This window comes from Eleutherodactylus coqui, chromosome 10 (genome assembly GCF_035609145.1).
Source record: "Eleutherodactylus coqui strain aEleCoq1 chromosome 10, aEleCoq1.hap1, whole genome shotgun sequence".
Lineage (NCBI taxonomy): Eukaryota > Metazoa > Chordata > Amphibia > Anura > Eleutherodactylidae > Eleutherodactylus > Eleutherodactylus coqui.
The window spans coordinates 39,767,668-39,788,760 of record NC_089846.1 but is presented as its reverse complement, the minus strand read 5'-3'; the positions used below and the strand labels follow the sequence as shown (position 1 = coordinate 39,788,760).

Here is a 21,093-nt window from a genome sequence, read left to right as displayed (position 1 = left end):
CACTGCTCCAGATTTCTCATAATCTCCAGTACTGCAAGAATCCACTTCCGATGTTAATTTTGGTCTTGGGAGTATCAAAGATGGTTATAAACTTGTACTCTCAAGTTCTTCTATGACGATGAGCAAAGAGATATACCCGCGACTCACCCGAAACGCCATGGATAGTAAAACCTTAAATGGTATCATATCTACAAGATTACTTGGTTTCTCTCACTGAGAACAATCACATTTTACTCCACTGGCTAACACCGTACCAAATTTTTTTCTTTTTCCCATTTAATGACCCAGCATTCTTCTCATGGGTTTAGGTATAGGAGATGTAGCGGTAATGATCGCACCTGAGCCTTGGTGCTGAAGGTGGCTCAAAGGCCCTTCTACCATATAAGAAGACAGCAGTAATATAAGTGGTACATGAGTTGGGAGGTCCTATAACACATACTGAATTGGAGCCTAGAAGCTTCAGCTTATGCCTCTAATTAATCTTGTAGTATAACCAGCAATCCCCTAGATATAAACCCATACATTTGCACACTGCCCCTGTTTATAGGATAAATTGCGTAAGGCATAACCCTAAACTGTAAAAATTGCACTATGCCGCTACTCAGGTTTCTTTAAATGTCTTCTTTTTTACTAAATGAAAGAAGAGGCAGCATACTGGACAGATTTAGCTAAACAAATCCATATTGCTGTAACCAGAACAGTCCATACAAAGCAGGAAAAAAAAAGCTGAATTGTGTTGATTCTGGCTCACAGACACTGTTGGAAGAAGCACAGAAGTTAAATGAGCAGGAAGGTGCTCGCAGTTATCATGCTTCTCAGCGCGTTCTTGCACAGAATGTAATGAATTTGCTTAAAGTTCACATCTGTTGTAAACTGGTGGAAATAGGAACTTTGCATGAAAACTTTGTACCTTTGTTTAGCAGACACCCGCATATGAAGAGTAATGGATATGTACACATAGATCCACAAGAAACAACATAGCTCTAGCACATTTTCTCCCTTGCTATTGACAGCAAAGCTATAAAATCAGTCTAACGAGGGCCTTAGAAAGCAAACACTTTTATTTTCTTTTATTTCCAACTACAAAATAAGCTTGAGAGTCATTTCATTTTATAGTAAAATCATTGATCTAGATAAGGAACAGAAAACAACTCAGAGGCGTTTTGATAGCTGAAAGCCAAGTCACCTGGAAAAATTATATTTAGTATAGAATAGTCATACATTAATGGTGTTTACAGCCCTTAAGGGGGTTTTCTTAGACATATTATATGGGAATGTTATAAAATAGAAAAAATAAGCCATAGACATAGCCCTTAATGACTCACCAGTGCAGGAGCTTTGGTCTCCACCGCTGGTAGAAGCGCCAGCAATCTCGTGACACTCATTGTATACATAATCGTTCAGCCAAACACAGGCTTCAGCAATGACATGAATGGCACATGACTACTGAAGCCTGTGATTGGCTGAGCGGTTATGTGCATAACAAATGGCATGCGGCTGTTGCAGATTCTTCCAGGATCATAGCGGTGGAGACCAAGCCTTCTGGATCGGGAGAACATATAGTGAAATAATTATGGCTTATTTTTCTATTTTATCATATTCCTGGGACTTTTTATTTTTTAGTCCAGGAAAAACCCTTTAAAAAAAGGGTACAAGAGGCTTCAAGTTGAGTTAGATAATGAAGAGCACTATGCTCACATTTCATAACACCCAACATGCCCATATTATGTGTTTCTCTCTCCAACCAGTTCTTGATATCTACAGCAATAAAAAAGGACATGCCATCTCCCTGTCATATGACCCCCTGATAGTGTTGCTCATTGTGATTGGCCAGGCAGTAAAATCGCCCAGATTTTGGCCAAATCAGATTCAATAAGTCTGACCCGATTTTTGGCAAAAATTGTGGGAAAATAGACTTTCCCAAAATGCCTGCTGCAGAGGTCAGATTGCAGCCAATCAGCCGCCAGTGAGCCTAGATACTATCACCAAATGTGTCCTCCATCTTGCATGTGGACAGCAGTTTCATTGGATGCCTGCATCACATGAACTAGCTTTCTATATCATAGGAAGAGTGTAACTAGTGGCCATTTTACAGCTAAGCACAGGACAGAGAAGCTGCATCATCTTTATATGTCTTTATAAATGTGGTCTTTTGTTAGGGAGATATATTCTGCAGAGAATATATCGCTGCTGGTATGAAAGCTTGCATAGTCGCAGATAAGTTGAATGAGGTTGTATTGGAGGGACCAAAGAAAGAAGCTGCATGATGTTTATGTGTCTGTACAAAACGTGGTCTGTACATTGGGTGATATATTCTGCAGAGCGTAAATTTCTGTTGCTGTCACCATATATAGCAGTAAACCAGACTGACAAACTGTGCATTGCAGTTCTCTGTTTGTGGCCTCAGATGTTGCTTAAAGTCGTGAGTCTGGCGGGTGCAAATTATTTGCAGGCTTTACACAGCTACCTGTGGGGTAAGAGGAATTAAATCGTGCTGTGCAACACCGAGACAATTCACGATATACAAGCTATACTTTGTGGCCTTCTGTTCTCACATATCGTGCTAACCATGTATTGCACCCTACTTAGTTGGCAGTGTTTGTTTGTGAATATAAAGCAAGAGGGAACCCAAACAGGAGAACAGCAAAAAACATAGTGCATGTTAGTAGCCTCAGATGTTGTTCGAAGTCGCGAGTCCGGCCACTATAAATTATTTGCAGACCATATGCAGCTCCCTGTGGTTTTCTGCAAACTGCAATATTAGCTTAAAAATAACATAAAACTAAGCAAAAAAGTAAACAACAAAAAAGAATAAATAAAAAAAGAAACATAAAGAAAGTAAGGGATAGAGGACAAGTTGGTAGTGGTGGGCATGGTAGAGGATGGGCCACGTTGGTACTTCAAGCAGTTCCCCCTGAAGCAACAGCTTCACGTTCTGCAGGAGGAGAGGCTAGCCCACTGCCATTCTTTAAAAATGGTTCTGTCTGTGTGTTACATCTGCAGAACGCAGAAGAGGTCAGAGAGTGAATGGCATAACATGCCTCAAGTACCATCAATTCTTCTTCCATCCAGTCACAGGCACACAGCAGTCAGCCTTAACCAGTTGGCCATGAGTATCCCCCCCTCTACTTCACCCTATCCCAGATCCTCTGCACACTCTGAAACAGTCCGCATGAATCAGGCTGAGGAGCTGTTTGATCATTCAGTGTCATGGATGTCAACAGGGCAGTCCAAACAACGAGAGGGAGAAGACCAAGACATGGAATACACTGATGCCTAACCATTTCTTTCCTCCGAAGAGGAAGATGAGGGTGGCTCAGTGCATGAGGTCAGCCCTCCACAGGCAATGTGTACTCAGGGGATGTGGAAATGGAAGCACCAGCTCCTAGTGGTTACTGTAATATAGAGTCCACTCAGCAGGAGAACGACGATAAAGAGGAAGAGGATGTGGAAGATGATGAGGTGCTTGACCTAACATGGACAGACAGGAAGAGTCATTATGGCAGTTCACTGAGGGAGGAGGAAGAGGCGGAAGTTGTGGGACAGCACCCTGCTACTACAGTGAGTAGGGTGTAGAAGAAAAACATAAGGGCAGTAGCAATAACATTAGCTACTACTAGTCATAGCAGCACCAACATCAGGCCCACAGCTATGTCTGTTCACAGGACTTGTGAAGCCTGGACATTCTTTGAATTTGCAGATGATGATAGAAGAGTGGTCATCTGTAAAATCTGTGGTAAGTGTTTGTTTACGTTCTTGTCACATTTCAATCTCAACACAACGTATATGAACAGCCACATGAACTCCCACTACCCACTGCCTTGGAGAGCCCACGTGGGCCGGAGGGCAAAGAGTCAGCCTTATCCTGCTACCTCTTCTATTACTGTATCTGCCTCTTCCTCCATCTGCCTCCCTAGTCATGCAGTAGCCTCTGAGCACAAAGAGGCAGTATTGTGTAGGGGCAGTAGCACACCTACTTCAGGCCTCTCCTTTACAGTTGACTACTGGGCTGCAGGCTGCAGAGCCATGAGTAGGAAACAGCGAGCAGAAGTTGAGTCACCACCATCACCAACATTGACATCTACCTTATATTAAAGCATGACCCAGCTCCACAGCCAGCTCTCCACCCCCAACTATAGGAACATAAAAAAATAACACCCCAAACATCCAAAAAGCCTCAATGCAAGCATTGCACGGCTGCTTGCAATGGAAATGCTGCCTTTCAGGCTTGTGGACAAAGACACTTTCTACAACGTGATGCTCCATTCTAACCAACAGTACCAGATGCCCAGCCGCCATTTCTTTGCTCAAAAAAGCTGTTTCTGCCTTGCCACTTGAGTGATATTGTGTCCCTGGCATTGCAGAATGCAGTCAGTGGCAGGTTGCATCTCACCACAGACATATGGTCTAGCCAGCTTGGCCAGGGACAATACATATCCATAACAGAACACTGGAAGAATGTCCTGCAGGTGGGGCATGAAGCTGAAAATAGTGGTCCATGTTTCATGGTATCCCTAAGGCTTGCAGGGCAGTCATCCATGTCTGTCCCCCTCATCCTCCTACTTCTCTTTCTCCACCTGTTCATACCACGTTTCAACATCCTCCACATCCACACAGATAACCATATGTGACAAAACCTGACCTCATATAGTGGTGCACGTGGTAAACGCCAACATGCTGTCCTAAAACTCAAGAAGATCTGTTGATGGCTTTGCAGGCCTAGGCTGACATGTGGCTGACCCCGCACAGTCTGGTCATGTAAAGTTGTGTATGACAAAGGGGCGATCAGCTGGCAGCTCTTCGCCTCGGAAATCTCACACACATACATTGCCTAACTCATGTGATGAACCTGATTCCTACACAAATACCCAGGTTTACATCCACTGCTGGAAAAGGTCAAGAAACTGTGCTCACCCTTTTGGCATTCGCACTCCGCTGTCTCTCATCTGGTGGAAGTGCAGCGACAGTTCGGACTACCTCCCAATTAACTTATCTGTGACATGCCTTTATGGTGGAATTCCACATTGCATATGTTGAAGAGATTAAGCCAGCAGTAGAGAGTGATCACAGAGTACGAGATGGTGTATACCGTTAGCAAGCACTGCACTGAGGTTGGTCACTTGATGCCTGTAGAGTGGCTGCAGATCAAAAAAGGCTTTAGCCTGCTTTGAGCTGGCAGCTAAAATAGTCAGTCATGATGACGCACTAATCAATATGGCTATCCTTGTTATCCACCTTCTGAAACAGATGCTACAAGGGCACAGGGACAATGATGTATTGTTGTCACAGGAGGAGGAGGAGGAGGAGGAGGAGGGGATACCAATAACTAAGCCATCTGGTACGTCCACCATTACTCAACACTGCAGGGAAAGTATCTTTCGGCAAGAAAGAGGGGCATCTCCTCCAACCACCCATGAAAGAGGCATAGAAGATGAAGAGAAGGAAGAGGAGGGGGATAATATAGGTCCAGAGGCAGGGGATGGGGCTACACAATTTTCCTTCCATCCATCACTAAGCCCAGTTATTCTATGTGGATGGCAGGACCAGCAGGAGGTCACTCTTAGGCCGGACCCCAGGAATGTGGGCTTTCACCAGTAGGCACTTTGAGACATATGAGTGCTTTTATGATGCAGTGCTTGAGAAGAACCATCGCATAGCCCACATCAGAACATCAGGTCATTACTGGGTGACCATTCCACTTGATTCCCGCTACAAAGCCAAAATAACATCTCATTCCAGCCGTGAAGAGGGACCTCAAAAGGTGACAATATCAGGACAGAGGGTTAATGTTCCTTTACAAACGATGCCCGACACTCATCCCTGTGTCTCCGCGGTCCCGTGCTCCAGCACGGGAGCTAGCAGAGCTGGCTGGTTCACGGAGCGGCCAGCAGGGGGGTGGGGCAGTGCAGGAGATTTCTCCCCTCTCGCTCCCCCGCCCCTCTCCATTCACATAACACAGCGGCTGTTCGCTACGGAACGTCGGCAAATAAAAAATATCATGCTTCCCTGAAAATAAGACCTACCCCAAAAATAAGCCTTGCGTGATTTTTTAAAAGATTTTGTGGATGCTTAAGCTATAAGCCCTACTCCAAAAATAAGACCTAGTTACAGGTAATAAAAAATCTCATTTACATAGTGTCCAGGAAGCTTTACATGGAAAAAAGTTAAATCTTTTGAAGCTTAAATTAATATAAGACCTTATCTTATTTTCGGGGAAACATTTATGGCATTGCTTCTAAAACAAGCTTCATAGCATATGCAATGATGAAGTCTTATGCCGAAACATGTAGCCATCTTGTTTGTCCCTAATTGTTGCTAAATAAACCAGCAGTTTCTTATCCTCAGACTCCTGGATGCTGGATTGTTTTTACAAACTGAAGTCTGACACCTGCTATCTTCCTTGGCATACTTTTTGGGAGCTCTACTGCTTTTTCTTACAGCAGGCAGAGTAGGAGGCCCATGCTTGGGTGTTCCTTTCACCTGGGAGAATTTGTCCTTTAAAAACTTATGAATTTTTAAAACTTTTAAAAAAGGCAGCAACCTGCTGTCTTGCTTGGCATAATTTTTGGTAACTCTACAGCTGTTCCTTGGAGAAGGCCCTTGCTTGGCTTTTCTGGTCAACTTGTAGAATTTGTCCTTTACAAAATGTATGACATTACTTTTAAAACAAACATCACACCTGCTGTCTTGCTTGGTGAAATTTCTGGTAGCTGTGCAGCTGTTCCTTGGAGAAGGTCCGTGCTAGCGTGTTGGGTTTACTTGGTAAAATTTGCCTTTTGAAAATTTATGATATTGCTTTTAAAAGAAGCAAAACACCTGCCGTCTTTCTTGGCATCATATTTGATCTAGGAGACCCTATGTGGCTTCCCCTTTGTTTTTAGTGACAATCCTGTGCTACAAGTAACCCCCACACCACTGTACACTATATTTATCAACTTCTGGGAAGAACACATTTTCCTCAGATGTGTGGCTGCATTGACGACCTTCTAGAAGGCAAATTAGAGAACCTGATTTTTAGTCCCATTGACTTTAATGGGAGTCAGAACCAGCCATCCTGATTCAGGATGATTTTGGTGAAATCGGCCTGAACCCAACACAAACCGATTATTCCGATAATCCCTCATCACTACACCTCAACACGTCTTTTGACCGGTTAATATAGTACAGATGCTGGACACGTGAGAGACAGGACATCATTGTGGTGATGAAGTAAACAAGAGCCAGTGGACGACTATGAGATGTGGACGTGGCAGAGGTGTGAAAAGGTAGAAGAAGCAAGTGATGTGCAGACACTGAGCTAACAGGAGCGCTGAGAGATTTCAGCTCTGAAGTCTACAGAATTCTCTCTGCATCTCTATACTAACACAATAACATAGTATGTTAGGCCGAAAAAAGAATGTGTTCATCTAGTTCAGCCTATTTACCCTGCAATGTTGATCCAGAAGAAGGCAAAAAGCCTGAATAAGACAAAAGCCAATTTTTCTTATTGAGGGTTAAAAGAGAATTCCTTCCTGACTCCAAGTCTGCAACCCTGACTTTAATACAGACTGCAACCCAGAAACAATGCAGGGTAAGTAATATTAAAACTTAATGGTAATAATTAACAGAGAAATGCAAAATTAATACAAAGATTTGCATATTAAGGGAATGTGGGCACTGATGTTGATGAAAGCGGAATTAGAATTTTATTCCACTACATCTTTTTATAAGTTCTTTCCTCTAGTGCAGAGATCAAGGCTGATCACAGAATAAGGCAGAGTTTAAAAAGCTACGCATGAATGTGAATGAAAGAAAACTAGAAGTAACGATGATCCCGAGAAGAACTTGAATACTCTGGGGGAAAAGACTACATAAGGAGACAATTTGTACTGTCTTCAGACTCTTATAAAGCTTACACAGATGTCTTAAGATGAAGTAAGAAAAATGTTCTTGACTCCACCTGGATCACAGACATGATATGCAAAACCAAAGGTAATCACAACTCTGATTAGAGGCTTAGTGAACTGAGAAAACAGTATATTATACAAGCATAATCCAGCATATGATACGCAAGAAATTCTGCTACTTTGAAATTTTACAAGATATAAGACAAGGGCTGGGTGGCGTTGGGGGGCAAACTGGAAAATTGTCCATCCCCAAGGAGATTCCCCCCAAGTAATCTGTGGCGGGGGACCTGTGTTGGAAAATGTAAAATGCAAAAACTAATTTTACTCACCTCAACTTTGACTTCCCCTCAACTTTGGCTTGTGGTCTGCGTTGCTATGGTCTCCACTTGCCTCCTGGCAGCTGATCACATTACCAATCTCTATCCTCAGCAATGATACAACTGAAGCCAGCGATTGGCCACAGCAGTCACATGATCACACTGTCCGGAAGTAAGGGGATGCCAAAGCAGAGCAGATCAGACTAGACCAGTGGGGAAAACAAGGGGTTAAGCAGTAAAATCAGGATTTTTTAAAAATCTCACAGTATTACTGAGCCAGAGCATTGTTTAAGGGGTTTTATCATGACTATAAAAGCTGAGCCCTTTATAAAATAAAAATAGATCATACTCACCTCTCCTTGGACCCTCGAGCAGCTCACATTGCCCTGGAGCCAACCTTTGGGTAGATGGAGAAGCAAGTGACCACTACGGCCAATCAGATGCCACAGTGGTACCATTGGCTCTCCTGGCATTAGTGCTAATATCCTGGGTGCCATGATACCAGGAGTTTGGGGACCTGATGCTTCGGCCTTTGATGGACTGCAACGGTCACGTGTTTCCACCTGGCCGTCTACTCGGAAGATGGCACCGGAGCAGTGTGAGGAGCTCTTCAGTATGCATGTAGTATTCAGCACATCTTCTGGAAATATTCCACTGGTTTGAAAGCACCCATATATGGTCTATTGTAGTTGTATATTTTTGTTTTATTTTTTCCTCATTTAGGTAACTAAATTTGAGGAGATGTTGAACTTTAAAAGTTACAAATTAAATTGTAGCACATCCCTTACAAAACAAACTATAGCCATGTTTAAAATACACACAATCGTGTGCTGACTTCAAAATCAAGCCATTCCTGTCTTTATTTATTGGGGTATGAAAGAATAATTTCCAACAAAAATAACATTGTAGGAAAAACACAGCATTTGCAGAGCACAGCCAAATAAATAGGAAATACATAAAAAAAACTGGCTGTGGCAGCCGAACGGCCGAGAGGGAAAGCCTTGCCAGCTTCATGTGAACGCTTCAGTGGCAGGCTTCTGCCCTCCAGACATGTCTCTAAGCAAAAGGACTAAAGTTGCTGGACAGACAAAGTAACATCTGCCTCTAAGCTATAAACTAATGTTTAATGATGATATAAACATGACCAAAAAATCGTGTAAAAGTAAAACTGGCAATCATTAATAAAATAACATGTTGGAGCAACCTGGTAAGTTTATGGAGTGTCAATATTAAAATCTATGGTAGGAGAAGCAATGCAGAGCACAATAAAGGCACAAATATTTGAAAGGATCTCACCAGTAGTACTGAGGTCCAGGTATATTGAAGTCCTATCTAAGTTCATATAATTATTAACTTTAGGCATCATGTCCATGGCTGGATTTGAATTGTGGAATCCGCAGTTCAAGCCGCCCATAGGGAACCACAGGCGTCCGTACTGGAATTTACACATGCGGATTTGCTTTCTGGATTCCGCATGTGGAAAACAAATCACAGCATGCTCCATTTTAGTGCAGATTCCGTGTGAAGGGCAAAGCAGGAGTTTGAAAATAAAAAAAAACTGTCCTGTACATGTGTCGGCGCGCCGGTCGGCACTTCCGCACACATCTGCAGTACAGAAAAAAGGAACAATCGGACAGGTAAGCAGGGTCCTCAGCCATGGGCAGGGTCAGATTCTGCTGTGGGTTCTCGCATGCAGAATCCGACATGCACATGGACATGAGGCCTTGAGAGGGTGAGCAGGGATCAAAAGACGTTGCAGCTTTAGGCTGAAGTCCTCCTTTCCTAGTCTCCTCTTACCTGTTGTTTGGATAAGCAGAAGGGAGCAGTATAGGGCCACCTCTATTCCTATTAAATATGACCTCTCTATATCTCTCTACTTCTGTTGTATGTGACTTGGGATCCTTCTGCTATCATATGTGACCAGAGACAAATCAAATAGCTTTTTCAGGTAAGTAGTCATTGAGTCTTCTGAACAAAGGCTTGTTCTCCACTCCCCTTGTTCTCCACCACTCAAGTTCTCCACCACTCTTGGTCTCCACCACGCTTGTTCTCCACCACTCTTGTTCTCCACCCCTCTAATTCTCCACCCCTCTAATTCTCCACCCCTCTAATTCTCCACCCCTGTAGTTCTCCACCCCTCTTGTTCTCCGCCACTCCTGTTCTCCACCCCTCTTGTTCTCCGCCACTCCTGTTCTCCACCCCTCTTGTTCTCCACCCCTCTTGTTCTCCACCCCTCTTGTTCTCCACCCCTCTTGTTCTCCACCCCTCTTGTTCTCCACCACTTTTGTTCTCCACCCCTCTAATTCTCCACCCCTCTAATTTTCCACCCCTCTAGTTCTCCAACCCTCTTGTTCTCGACCCCTCTTGCTTTCCACCATTTTTTCAGACCAGTGTTTCTTAACGTTTTGAAGGCAAGTACCACTTTAGTCAGATACATCTTGTTGAAGTACATCCAAGCCTACAATTAGTCACGACTCTGAACAAAATTGCTTTGGTGTTGCTCCTATTAGTAGGTGATGCTGTCAGCTGTGTGTGAGTGGTTTTGTTTAGTTACATCATTAAGAAGCAAATACTTAAGTTATCATATTGTGTATCATGACAAAGGCAGTCACAGTGCTATAATACGAGTGTCCCATAATATATCTAGCCAAAGTGAACTCCATAATATAACTAGCCCCAATGGCAGCTTAGTGGTTGCATTTTAGTACTGGGCTCTGGTTTTGATTCTAAACAAGGAAAACCTTTATATGGAGTTCGTACGGTATGTTCTCCCAGTATCTACGTTGGTTTCCTCTGGGCACTTCATTTTTCTCCCACACCACACAACTATACTAATAGATTGAATGGCTTCCTATAAAGTTGGACCTAGTGTGTATGTGTGTACTTAAGATAAGACAATTAGATTGTGCTTCATAATACTGTACTTCATAGAATTTTCAACTTCATTGCCCCCAGACAATTTCCGGCTCCCAGAACCTTGTCAACACCATGTCTCCAATCTTAAATGTCACACTGTGGAAAACTTATCTCTGCCAAACTTTCACTGTTTTCTGCTTACTCTGGCACTATGTTACTGCAACTGGCAAATCAAAAGCCTCTCAACAGAAGAGGAAGTTTTTGACTGATGATTTATGGGAAAGATGGTTTCTGTCATGACCAAAACATGACCGAAGTTCACAGTACATATACCTCTGTCATTGCATGTCGCCTCTGCTTAATTGCTCCTGGGGTTGCGATTGGACGTCGCGGACTGTCGTGTGTTGCTCAGCGCTCCTCTGCCTTTTCTCACTCCATGGCACACAAGCCTGTAGGTCTTGTATGCCATCTCCTAAAGGGCCAGCACTCCCTAATCTGGTCCCCCACGAATCATCAGACAGCACCTGCTATATTAGCCTCCTTCCTCCATGAAGCATGCCTAATTGGTCTCATTACCAATTGTGACAAAGCCCAGGTTGGTGTGTATTCCTGGTTCTGACCCTTGCCTGTATATTGACCATTTTTAACTTCTGTGCTCCCTGACCATGGCTCTGTATTTCCGAACTTTTTAATGCACCGATGCTGACAGACCTAACTTCATCCTGTTTCTTCAATACTCTCTTGTTCTGGTACCATGCCTTGGCCCAGTGCAATGTCAGCAGCCACATTACCTGGGCTATCTGTGTGTGTAATGGCTTGGGGACCCCACAGGAAAGCCGGTATCCCATTTGTAGAGGCTAAGCCTGAAAACCGGGGTTTCCAAGGTGCTACCACCTCAGATAGTTCAAAGCCAAAGTGTGTGGCAAGGCAGATCCACATCCATTTGTCTAACAACTCCACTTTTCCTGACCAGACCAATAAATTGACAATGGAAAATAGCTTATAGCTAGGGGTGTAACTATAGGGGTGCAGTGTGCTCTGCAGCCTTAGTGGGCTCATGAGTTTTCTCTATCTCTACATGAAACTAGTACTATAAAAGAAGCATTATACACAGGGGCGTAACTATAGAGGGTGCAGGGGATGCGGTTGCACCCGGGCCCAGGAGCCTTAGGCGGCCCATAAGGCCTCTCTTCTCCATATAGGGAGCCCAGTACTATGAATAAAGCATTATAGTTTGGGGCCCTGTTACAGGTTTTGCATTGGGGCCCGGGACCTTCAAGTTATGTCTCTGTGCAGCATGGTTTAGGTATGGGCACGGGTACAGATACAGATAGAGGGGGGGCCCCAACTCACGTTTTGCATCAGGGCCCCTGAGCCTTTAGTTACGCCCCTGATTATACAGATATTGCATTGGGATGCAGCAGCTTCAAAATAATACTAAAACTACATCTTAGAAGACTTTTTGAGTTAAGCCCATGGGCGTAACTATAGAGGATGCAGGGGATGCGGTTGCACCCGAGCCCAGAAGCCTTAGGGGGCCCATAAGACCTAACTTCTCCATGATTAAAGCTTTATAGTTGGAGGCCCTGTTACAGCTTTTGCACTGGGGTCCAGAAGCTTAAAGTTACGCCTCTGGTTAAGCTTATATGAGTTCTTGATTGTAGATACTTGTTGATGAAGTGACTGTATTTACATGTGCATTGTCCATGTAGGTGGCATATATAACAACAAGATGCATGTGACTTGTCCAGAGACCTATGGAGAGTTATGGACGTACCAGCTCCTTAGACGAGCACCATATAACGAAACAACCGCCCCTATAACTTCCTGCACTTTGAGGATCAACTTTTACCATAGTGAAAATCAGTATGTGTAAGTGCTTTTATTGAATGAACCCAAATAACATTTTTTCATATTAGTATATTTTTTTATCTAATGATTTTAACATTTATTATTTTTGGCCAACTTTATACCTAAATTCAGACGTTTAACTCGTGAATTCCTCACATGATATTGTACTCGTCTGGTATGAAAAGGAGCGAGTAGTGACTGTGAGATTTCAATTCATTCTATGAAAATCTGCCAAGGACTTGGATGAATTTTCATTGAGGAAATTGTTTTCTAAGGACAGACCATATGTATATTTTTAAGAAACAAAGTACAGAACACAGTGTCAGCATTGATATGCTAGCTTATAAAGTTATCAAATAGGGCCTACAACTGAAAAATATGGCAAATCACCAACACAAATCCTGTAATTCATTATTAAAGTCATATCCTCGTGAATGGAATTTGCTCTTGTTACAACACTAATAATTCTAGATAGCAAGTCACGCCAAAACATTTGAAATCATATATATCAAAAGTTATATTTTATTGCAATACGTAAAGGGCTTCTTCACACGGCCATATTTGCGCATGGAAAATATTTGTGCACTAAACACAGTGAATAGAACTCCTTGATTTCAATGGGATCATTCTCAGTAATGTGTTCCACTAAAGGCTCATTTACACACAAGGACAATCTTTCAAACAGTTCTAGCGATCATTTTGCGTAAAGTACTAATTGGCACCAATGCCCATTAGCACTTTATCAGCTTCATTTGCATGTAAATGAGCTTCCAGCAGCTATTGCTAATTCCAGCATGTAGTCTGGACTTTGCACTCAGCTGCATTGTCTTCAGGAGGGCTGCCATGGGCTGTCAGCCGAATACAATGTAATCTGCTGCTCCCGTGGAGAACACAGCTGGCAGTCCCTGCTATCTCTCTCCGGGTGAACAATGGATTTTATTCTCAGACGTAGAGTGAAAGATGGAAGCGTTTACACGCAACAATTATCGCTCAAAAGCCATCGTTTGAATGCATTTTCAGCGATAATCGTTGCGTGTAAAGTATAAATGGAAAGATTTGTAGCTCTTCTATATTTTGGATCCATTCCTGGCTTTGGCTCACATAAAACTGAACACAAAACTGTCGCGTGAAAGCGCCCTAAGGGTGGCTTTATATTGGTCAACCATAGTCAGAATAGTTGCTCAATAGAGCGAATGTAGGTGACAGTTGTTTCATGTAGACACGGCTACCAACAGGGTGACGAGTGAGAATTTATCCATTAGTCACTAGTTGCTTCGCTTCTGCTTACCTAAAGTTGTGGTTTGAGTAATTATTGTTTGGAGTAAACAGGCAATCATTTGTCTTTCCATGACTAGCCAATAACTTTTCTGGGAAGTGTGTGCTTCAGCGGCTGCTAACGTGAACAGCAAGTAAACAACAGCCATTCATATGCTAACAACTCGTTTTAGTGATTATTTTGAGCGACTATTCAGGCGATAGTTGTCCCATGTAAGGTCACTCTAAGCCGAGCAAATATGACATTAGTCAGAAACTGAAAATCACCAATGACCACAATGTTCCCTCTGGGTTAAATGCAAACAAGGCTTAGGCCGGTTTCACATGGGCGATAAAATCGCACAATTTTCTTGCGATGCGACATTGCTACAAATCGCATGTATGTGAAGCCCATGATTTCCAATGGGTTCCTTCTAGAGATGAGCGAATATACTCATTTTGAGTAATTACTCGATCGAGCACCGTGATTTTCGAGTACTTCCGTACTCGCGTGAAAAGATTCAGGGGGTGCCGGGGGGCGGGGGGAGGCATGGCGGAGCGGGGGGTAGCAGCGGGGAACAGGGGGAGCCCTCTCTCTCTCCCTCTCCCCCCCACTCCGCGCTGCAACCCCCCACTCAGCCACGGCGCCCCCCGAATCTTTTCACCCGAGTACGGAAGTACTCGAAAATCGCGGCGCTCGGGTGAAAAAGGTGTGTGGCCTAGTAAGTTCGCTCATCTCTAGTTCCTTCACATTAGCGATGCTTTGTAAAGCTGCTACATTGCGAGAAAAAAAAATTGTGAGTTGCTAAATATTGCTGTGATTTGCAAGGTTTCGTAGCCCATGCTTCACTATGGAGCCTTCCTATGTGTTGCACTGCATCGCATGAAAACATGGTTTTCATGCGGTGCGATGCAACTTTTAGGGTGCCTTCACACTAACGATGAAATTGCACAATTTCCCAGCACTGCGAGGCTGCAATAAAATGCAAAAATATGAAGCCAATGGCTCCAAATGGCTCCATGCACGTGTGATGTTTTAACGCTTGCAATGTAGCGTTAAAACAAAATCTCGGTATGTCCATTCTTTTTGCGATCTCGCCCTATTTTTTCCAATGGGGCCGGCAGCAACAGCGCCAGCTCCATTGATATCAATTGGAGATGCTCGCGATCCTCTGTCACTGCTGTGATAGCAGTGGCAGAAGATTGCGAGCATCTCCCATTGATTTCAATAGGGCTGGCACTGCTGCCGCCAGCCCCATTGGAAACAATGGGAGAAGATGACTATCTCCTGCCGTGGCTGTGACAACCATAGCAGAAGATTCCTTTCAGCCGTGTTGGGATAAGAGATTGTTTCCTGCGGAAACGCCCGCGCATCCAGGGCTTCAGAAGGATTGCGAGAGTGATATTGGGTCATCAATCACATCTCGATATCGCTCTCGCCAGTGTGCAGGAGCCTTTAGAGCAGGAAGTCCTTTTGTAAAATACCTAAGATAAGCCCTAGCTGCATTAAAAAAAATTTAAAACCACAATACATCACCTAACATCCGTTGTCTGATCCACCGCTCTTCTCTTCGCAGGTCCCCGACACTTGTTTAAAGCCTTCTATCAGCACTTACTGGATTGGAGGTTCAAAATCCCTGCCTCCAGGAAGTGCTGGCTGTGATTGGTTCTCAAGCCCTGTAGTTCAGCCAATCAGAGCTAGTGCTCAATGAACCAATCACAGCCATTCATTAGATGACTGTGATTGGTTCATCGAGTGCTGGCTCTGATTGGTTCTTAGGCACTGCGGCTTAGCCATTCAGAGGCAGCATTTCCTGGAGGCAGGGTTTTTCAAACACCTGACCAGGAAGCTCTGCTGAAAGACTTCAAACAAGTGCAGGAGATACAGAGGAGGCTCTGCCGTACAGCGCCTCTTAGGTAAAGTATTATGTTTTTTGGTTTTTTTTCATGCAATTAGGGCTCATTTTCGGAGTAGGGCTTATATTTCAAGCCAACCCCTGAAAACCCCGGGAAAAGAGCGCTACTAAGTTGCGTAACTTTGTACTGACGCAAAATTATGATATCGCAGTGAGAAAACGCAACGATATTGCAGGGAACGCGATGTGATATCACTGTGATTTTCTCGCGCCATTATCACTGTTGAAAGAGGCCTTAAAGTGAGAATATCACCAAACAAATTTCTATTTTACTATTTTCGGGTCCTATGGGCATTGGTGGAGTGAGATCTTCTAGTGATTAGTAAAGACGTTCAGTGAAGATAACATAGATAAGCTACTTACCTCTGCTCAGATGCACTGTAAATCTCACCCCTTTGGCAGCTGCTAATTTTGATCGGGTCAAAATCGTGAAAGGACCTCAGAGCCACCCCAGAGATGGCCACCAAACTGGAAGAAAAGCTTATGAGGACAGCTTTACTGTGGTAGAAAGGCCGACTGAGATCATGCATCACAGGAATCACCAAAGGATTATTTCGACAGCTAAGAATATGAACACCTGTGGTGGGAAAAGCATTAGAGGCGAAATTAGATCCTCAGAAGACTCAGAACTACTGTCAATTCACTTTAATGGTGTGTTCACACGTAGCTGATTTTGTCATAGATTTTGGTGCAGATCTACGGCAGATTTCACCCTTTCAATTGAACTCAAATTGAAGGAGTGAAATTTGTAGATCTGCACCAAAATCCACCATAAATTCTGCACCATATCAGCTTTGTATGGAAACATAGTTAGACTGGTATTTTTTGGGGCCACCAGACAAAATTATTCGGAGACTAACCCAACAACCACCATAGTGTATTCAGAATAAATATGCAATTTTAATTGAATTGGAAATGTATTTGTTGTCATTACACATGCAGGTCATATCATAGGCAAGGTCCCATAGTAGTTCTGAATCTAGTCATAAGTTTTGGAGCGCTGGCAAAGTTTAAGAAAAGATATATTGCGAACAGCACACTTGCACCTCAATCTACTGAGTGCAACGTCCAAAGAGGAACAGCTCTCATCCATTAATAGCACCAGAATAGAAGGAGATTGGACATCAGTTTATCATCACTGCAGTCTTACTGTGGCAGGAAATACACCCATTGATGTTTAGGCTCAACATATGTGCCTTTCGCAAGCCCTGAGAAATGATTGTGTGTCGAGCTGAAACGTCAATGAGTGTATTCTCTGCCACAATAAACTTGCAGTGATGATAAACTGATGTCCAATCTCCTTTTTCTATAGACCACATTGGCAAGTGATTGACTAAGGCCAGCTCCAAACTACAGTAAGTCGTCATTTGGGTCAATAAGTTGTAGGCTGAGCAGCAAAGGGGTGCAGAAAGTTAATTCATATCCAACGGATGTCTTTATTAGATCCACATATAGGATCCAGAGCAGGGGCGTAAGTAAAGGCTCAGGGGCCCTGATGCAAAAGGTGAACTGGGGCCCCCCCTCTATCTGTATCTGTACCCGTACCCATACCTAAACCATGCTGCACAGAAACATAACTTGAAACTTCTGGGCCCCAATGCAAAACCTGTAACAGGGCCCCCAACTATAATGCTTTATTCATAGTACTGGGCTCCCTATATGGGGAAGAGAGGCCTTATGGGCCCCCTAAGGCTCCTGGGCCCGGGTGCAACCGCATCCCCTGCACCCTCTATAGTTACACCCCTGATTCAGAGTCAGGATCTGAGACTGAGCGTGCATTCCTTTCAAAGCTTCCCCTATGTGGTGGTGGTGGTGTGTGCTGCCGATACATCTTATTGCATCATTTGGGCCAATAATGTCTGGTGATACTACATGATCCTTCGGGACTGTCTGGTGTCAATATTAAAAGCACTGGATGAGCCATAAGTGTATTGGATGAGCCATTTATTTAAAGGGGTTTTCCTGCAACCTAAAATTGCTCCACAAGCACTTTGTACTTCCTGGTTGCTGCTGGCCAGGACATGTGACTGCTACAGCCAATCACTAAACACAGCAGTAATCTTCTATAGCCAGTGATTGGCTGCAGCAGTCACATGTCCTGCGCGGCAGCAATCAGGAAGTACAAAGTGGAGCAATTTTAAGTTGTGGGAAAACCCCTTTAACTTATAATATTGTGAGCAAAGAACCATTTTCGACATATATTATTAGCACCCGAGAACAGTACCGCTACTTTGCAGTTTGTTGCTTCATGTCACAATACTTCTATAGAGACAATTCTGTGTTTCTAGATGGTCAGCATCATTTCTGCTGCAAGAGCTTTTGGGTCTCTTTTTCTTGTAAATGTAAATTGTCTGGAATCCTATGGCTTTTTATGGCTTAATGAGTGAAGGGGGTTTTCAGGTAAACATTATTGATAACCTACCCTTTAATGGGACATAAATAGCAAACCGACAGGGATCCACCACTTGGGACCCTGTCAATCCGTTGATAAGAAGCTACAGTCAGCCCACCAGAAAGCTCATAACTCTGGCTGTTCAGCAGTGACCCAGACTGGTATAGCCATTCACTTCAATGGAAGAGAACTACAATACCAAACCAGGCCACTGCCGAAAGGACAACATTATGAGCTTTACGGACATCTAATATTACTTTCTTGTTAGCTGATCAACAGGGTCCTGAACACCGGACTCGACTGATCTGCCATTGATGACCTATCCTGAGGAAAGACCATCATTAGTGTTTGCCCAGAAAACCTCTTTAGGGTGTGTTCACACATAGCTGATTTGTTGCGGATTTTGAAGCAGATCTGCAGCAGATTTCACCCTTTCAATTTCAGCACCCTTCAACAGAAATTACACCTTTTTCAAAATTTTGATATGCCAGAGTGACAAGTCAAAAATTTTGATCAGCTCTCTCATTCTAGTGATCAGCGGCGGTCTCAGCAGTGGGACCCCCACTGATCCAAACTTTTGAAATGTTGCTCTGATATTTTATAAGTTTGAAAAAAGTGCAGTTACTCTTTAAGCTTTAGTTACATTAAAATGGTAACTTGAAAAAAATGTAAGGACTAAATTTATGCAATATTATCCAAATTATTATTTTGCTTGAAATTTACTTTTTACACCCTAAAAAAAAATCTCCAAACCCTTACCTTGTTGAAGGTCCAGTTTTACTATTTACAGTTTAATCTTCTCTCCTTTCCTCTGAGGTTTTCTCTGTCTTCCATCAGTCATCTCTATGGTGCAGTTGTTAGACCTCAATCTCCTGCCTTCCTGTACTATCAATGCTTGTCCTAGGCGGGATGAATACTGTACCATGGAGACGGCTGAAGATGGAGAACACAGAGAAGCCTGCCAGTTAAAGGAAAAGTAGAGTCTGCACTACTACCCTGTTTAAGTAGTTAAAACCTAAAGGACTACTTTCCTAAGTCTGATGTCCACCTTCAAAAATCCCCAAAACACTGAACTGATTCCCAAATAAGTGGAAAACAAAATTGGAATATTGGAATGTACGGTATTGAATAACATGGGAGGTCAGGCAACAATTTTGGCCCACATTTATTAATAATGGCATATTTGGCAGCAATGAAACTGGCGAGTGTAGTTGGCAAGAGCTGCACCCATTATATAGTACTGTGCAAATGTTTTAGGCAGGTGTGGAAAAATGCTAATTTACGTTTCTCCTTCACTTTGCATTTTGTTAATTGACGAAAATAAACTATGGACACTTCTATTTTTGAAAGCATTCTCACATTTTCCCCTCAGCTGCCTAAAACTTTTGCACAGTACAGTATTAAAATGTGCACAACTCCTCTTAGAGTCATTTTAATTGTCTGCTTGAATTTCTTTCCATGCTTGCCATATACTGTATTTGTGCCATGAAAAGTACATTTACAGCAGAACCACAATGTTCTAGCCTCTTTGTTTCTGGTCAAGAAGAAAAAACATGGGAAATCTGGCCCACTTTTAGTTACAATTTTTTAACCTGTACAATTTTAGTCCAATCAGGTTGAAACATAGCCTTTGAGTTTCTTATACTTGGCAGCAGACTTAACCAAAATACAGATTTGTGCTATACAGATCTATAATATGATGCCTATAACCTGATATGGCCCCATACTCATAATTAGAGATGAGCGAGCACCCAAATGCTCGGGTCCACGTTATTCGAGTCGAGCTTTTCGTAAAATTCGAGAGCTCTACTCGAGTAACGAACCCCATTGACTACAATGGGAGACTTAAGCATTTTTGTATGTGGGAAGCCGGGTGCCGAGCTTTTTTTTTTTCTTTTCTTCCTAGGCTCGTCTCTCTCTCTCTCTCTCTCTCTCTCTCCCTGCCAGACAAAAAAATTTGCCAATGACACGCGCTGCAGCAGGGAGGGGCCAAAACAGGCATGTCACTGTGGGGAGGAGCCAAAAACTGGGGCGGGGTCGAACAAGGCTTGATGCTCGTTCGAGTAACGAGCACCATCGAGTAAGCTAATACTCGAACGAGCATCACGCTCGGCAGAGTATGTTCGCTCAACTCTACTCGTTATAGTTAGTCGGCAATACAATAAATAGCTGTATCCAGAATGTCTTGATCATGTATTCTTATATGAACCTCAATAACACCATTCATTATATTAAAATGCTTGCTATTCTTAAGGAAATAAAAAGAAATGCTGATGATTTTACCAAGATTATGCATTTGTTCCTTCACATCGACCAGATGAACACTGATGGTCTCTGGCTTCTGGTAACTGTAAGATGTCCCATCGGTCACTAGGTGCACAACAACTGCAGCAACAACCACATATTGAGAAAAATTGGCCTGTAAAAAAACCCAAATCCAATAGTATGTAAATGTAAAAACATTAATACCATTAATACTATTACTTCAGTAGTATTACTAGTCAGTATTGTACCTAATTAATAATCAATACAAGTTAAGGGGCTGTAAAAAACAACTTATAAAAATTAAGTAAATGGGGTACTTAACTGCATTGGCCCATTACAAAATAGGTTCATTTATC

At 43.0% G+C, this 21,093-nt stretch overlaps 1 protein-coding gene across 1 annotated transcript in view; it reads right to left on the bottom strand.

Moving 5' to 3' along the window:
* Positions 1-21,093, bottom strand: part of PAPPA (pappalysin 1) — a 326,123-nt gene that overhangs the window by 63,588 nt on the left and 241,442 nt on the right. Inside the window, exons 12-13 of the mRNA XM_066580837.1 lie at positions 20,756-20,891; positions 16,444-16,657 (exon numbers count right to left, since the gene is read on the bottom strand). Coding sequence (XP_066436934.1) covers positions 16,444-16,657; positions 20,756-20,891 — 350 coding nt within the window. The remainder of the gene's footprint in view (positions 1-16,443; positions 16,658-20,755; positions 20,892-21,093) is intronic.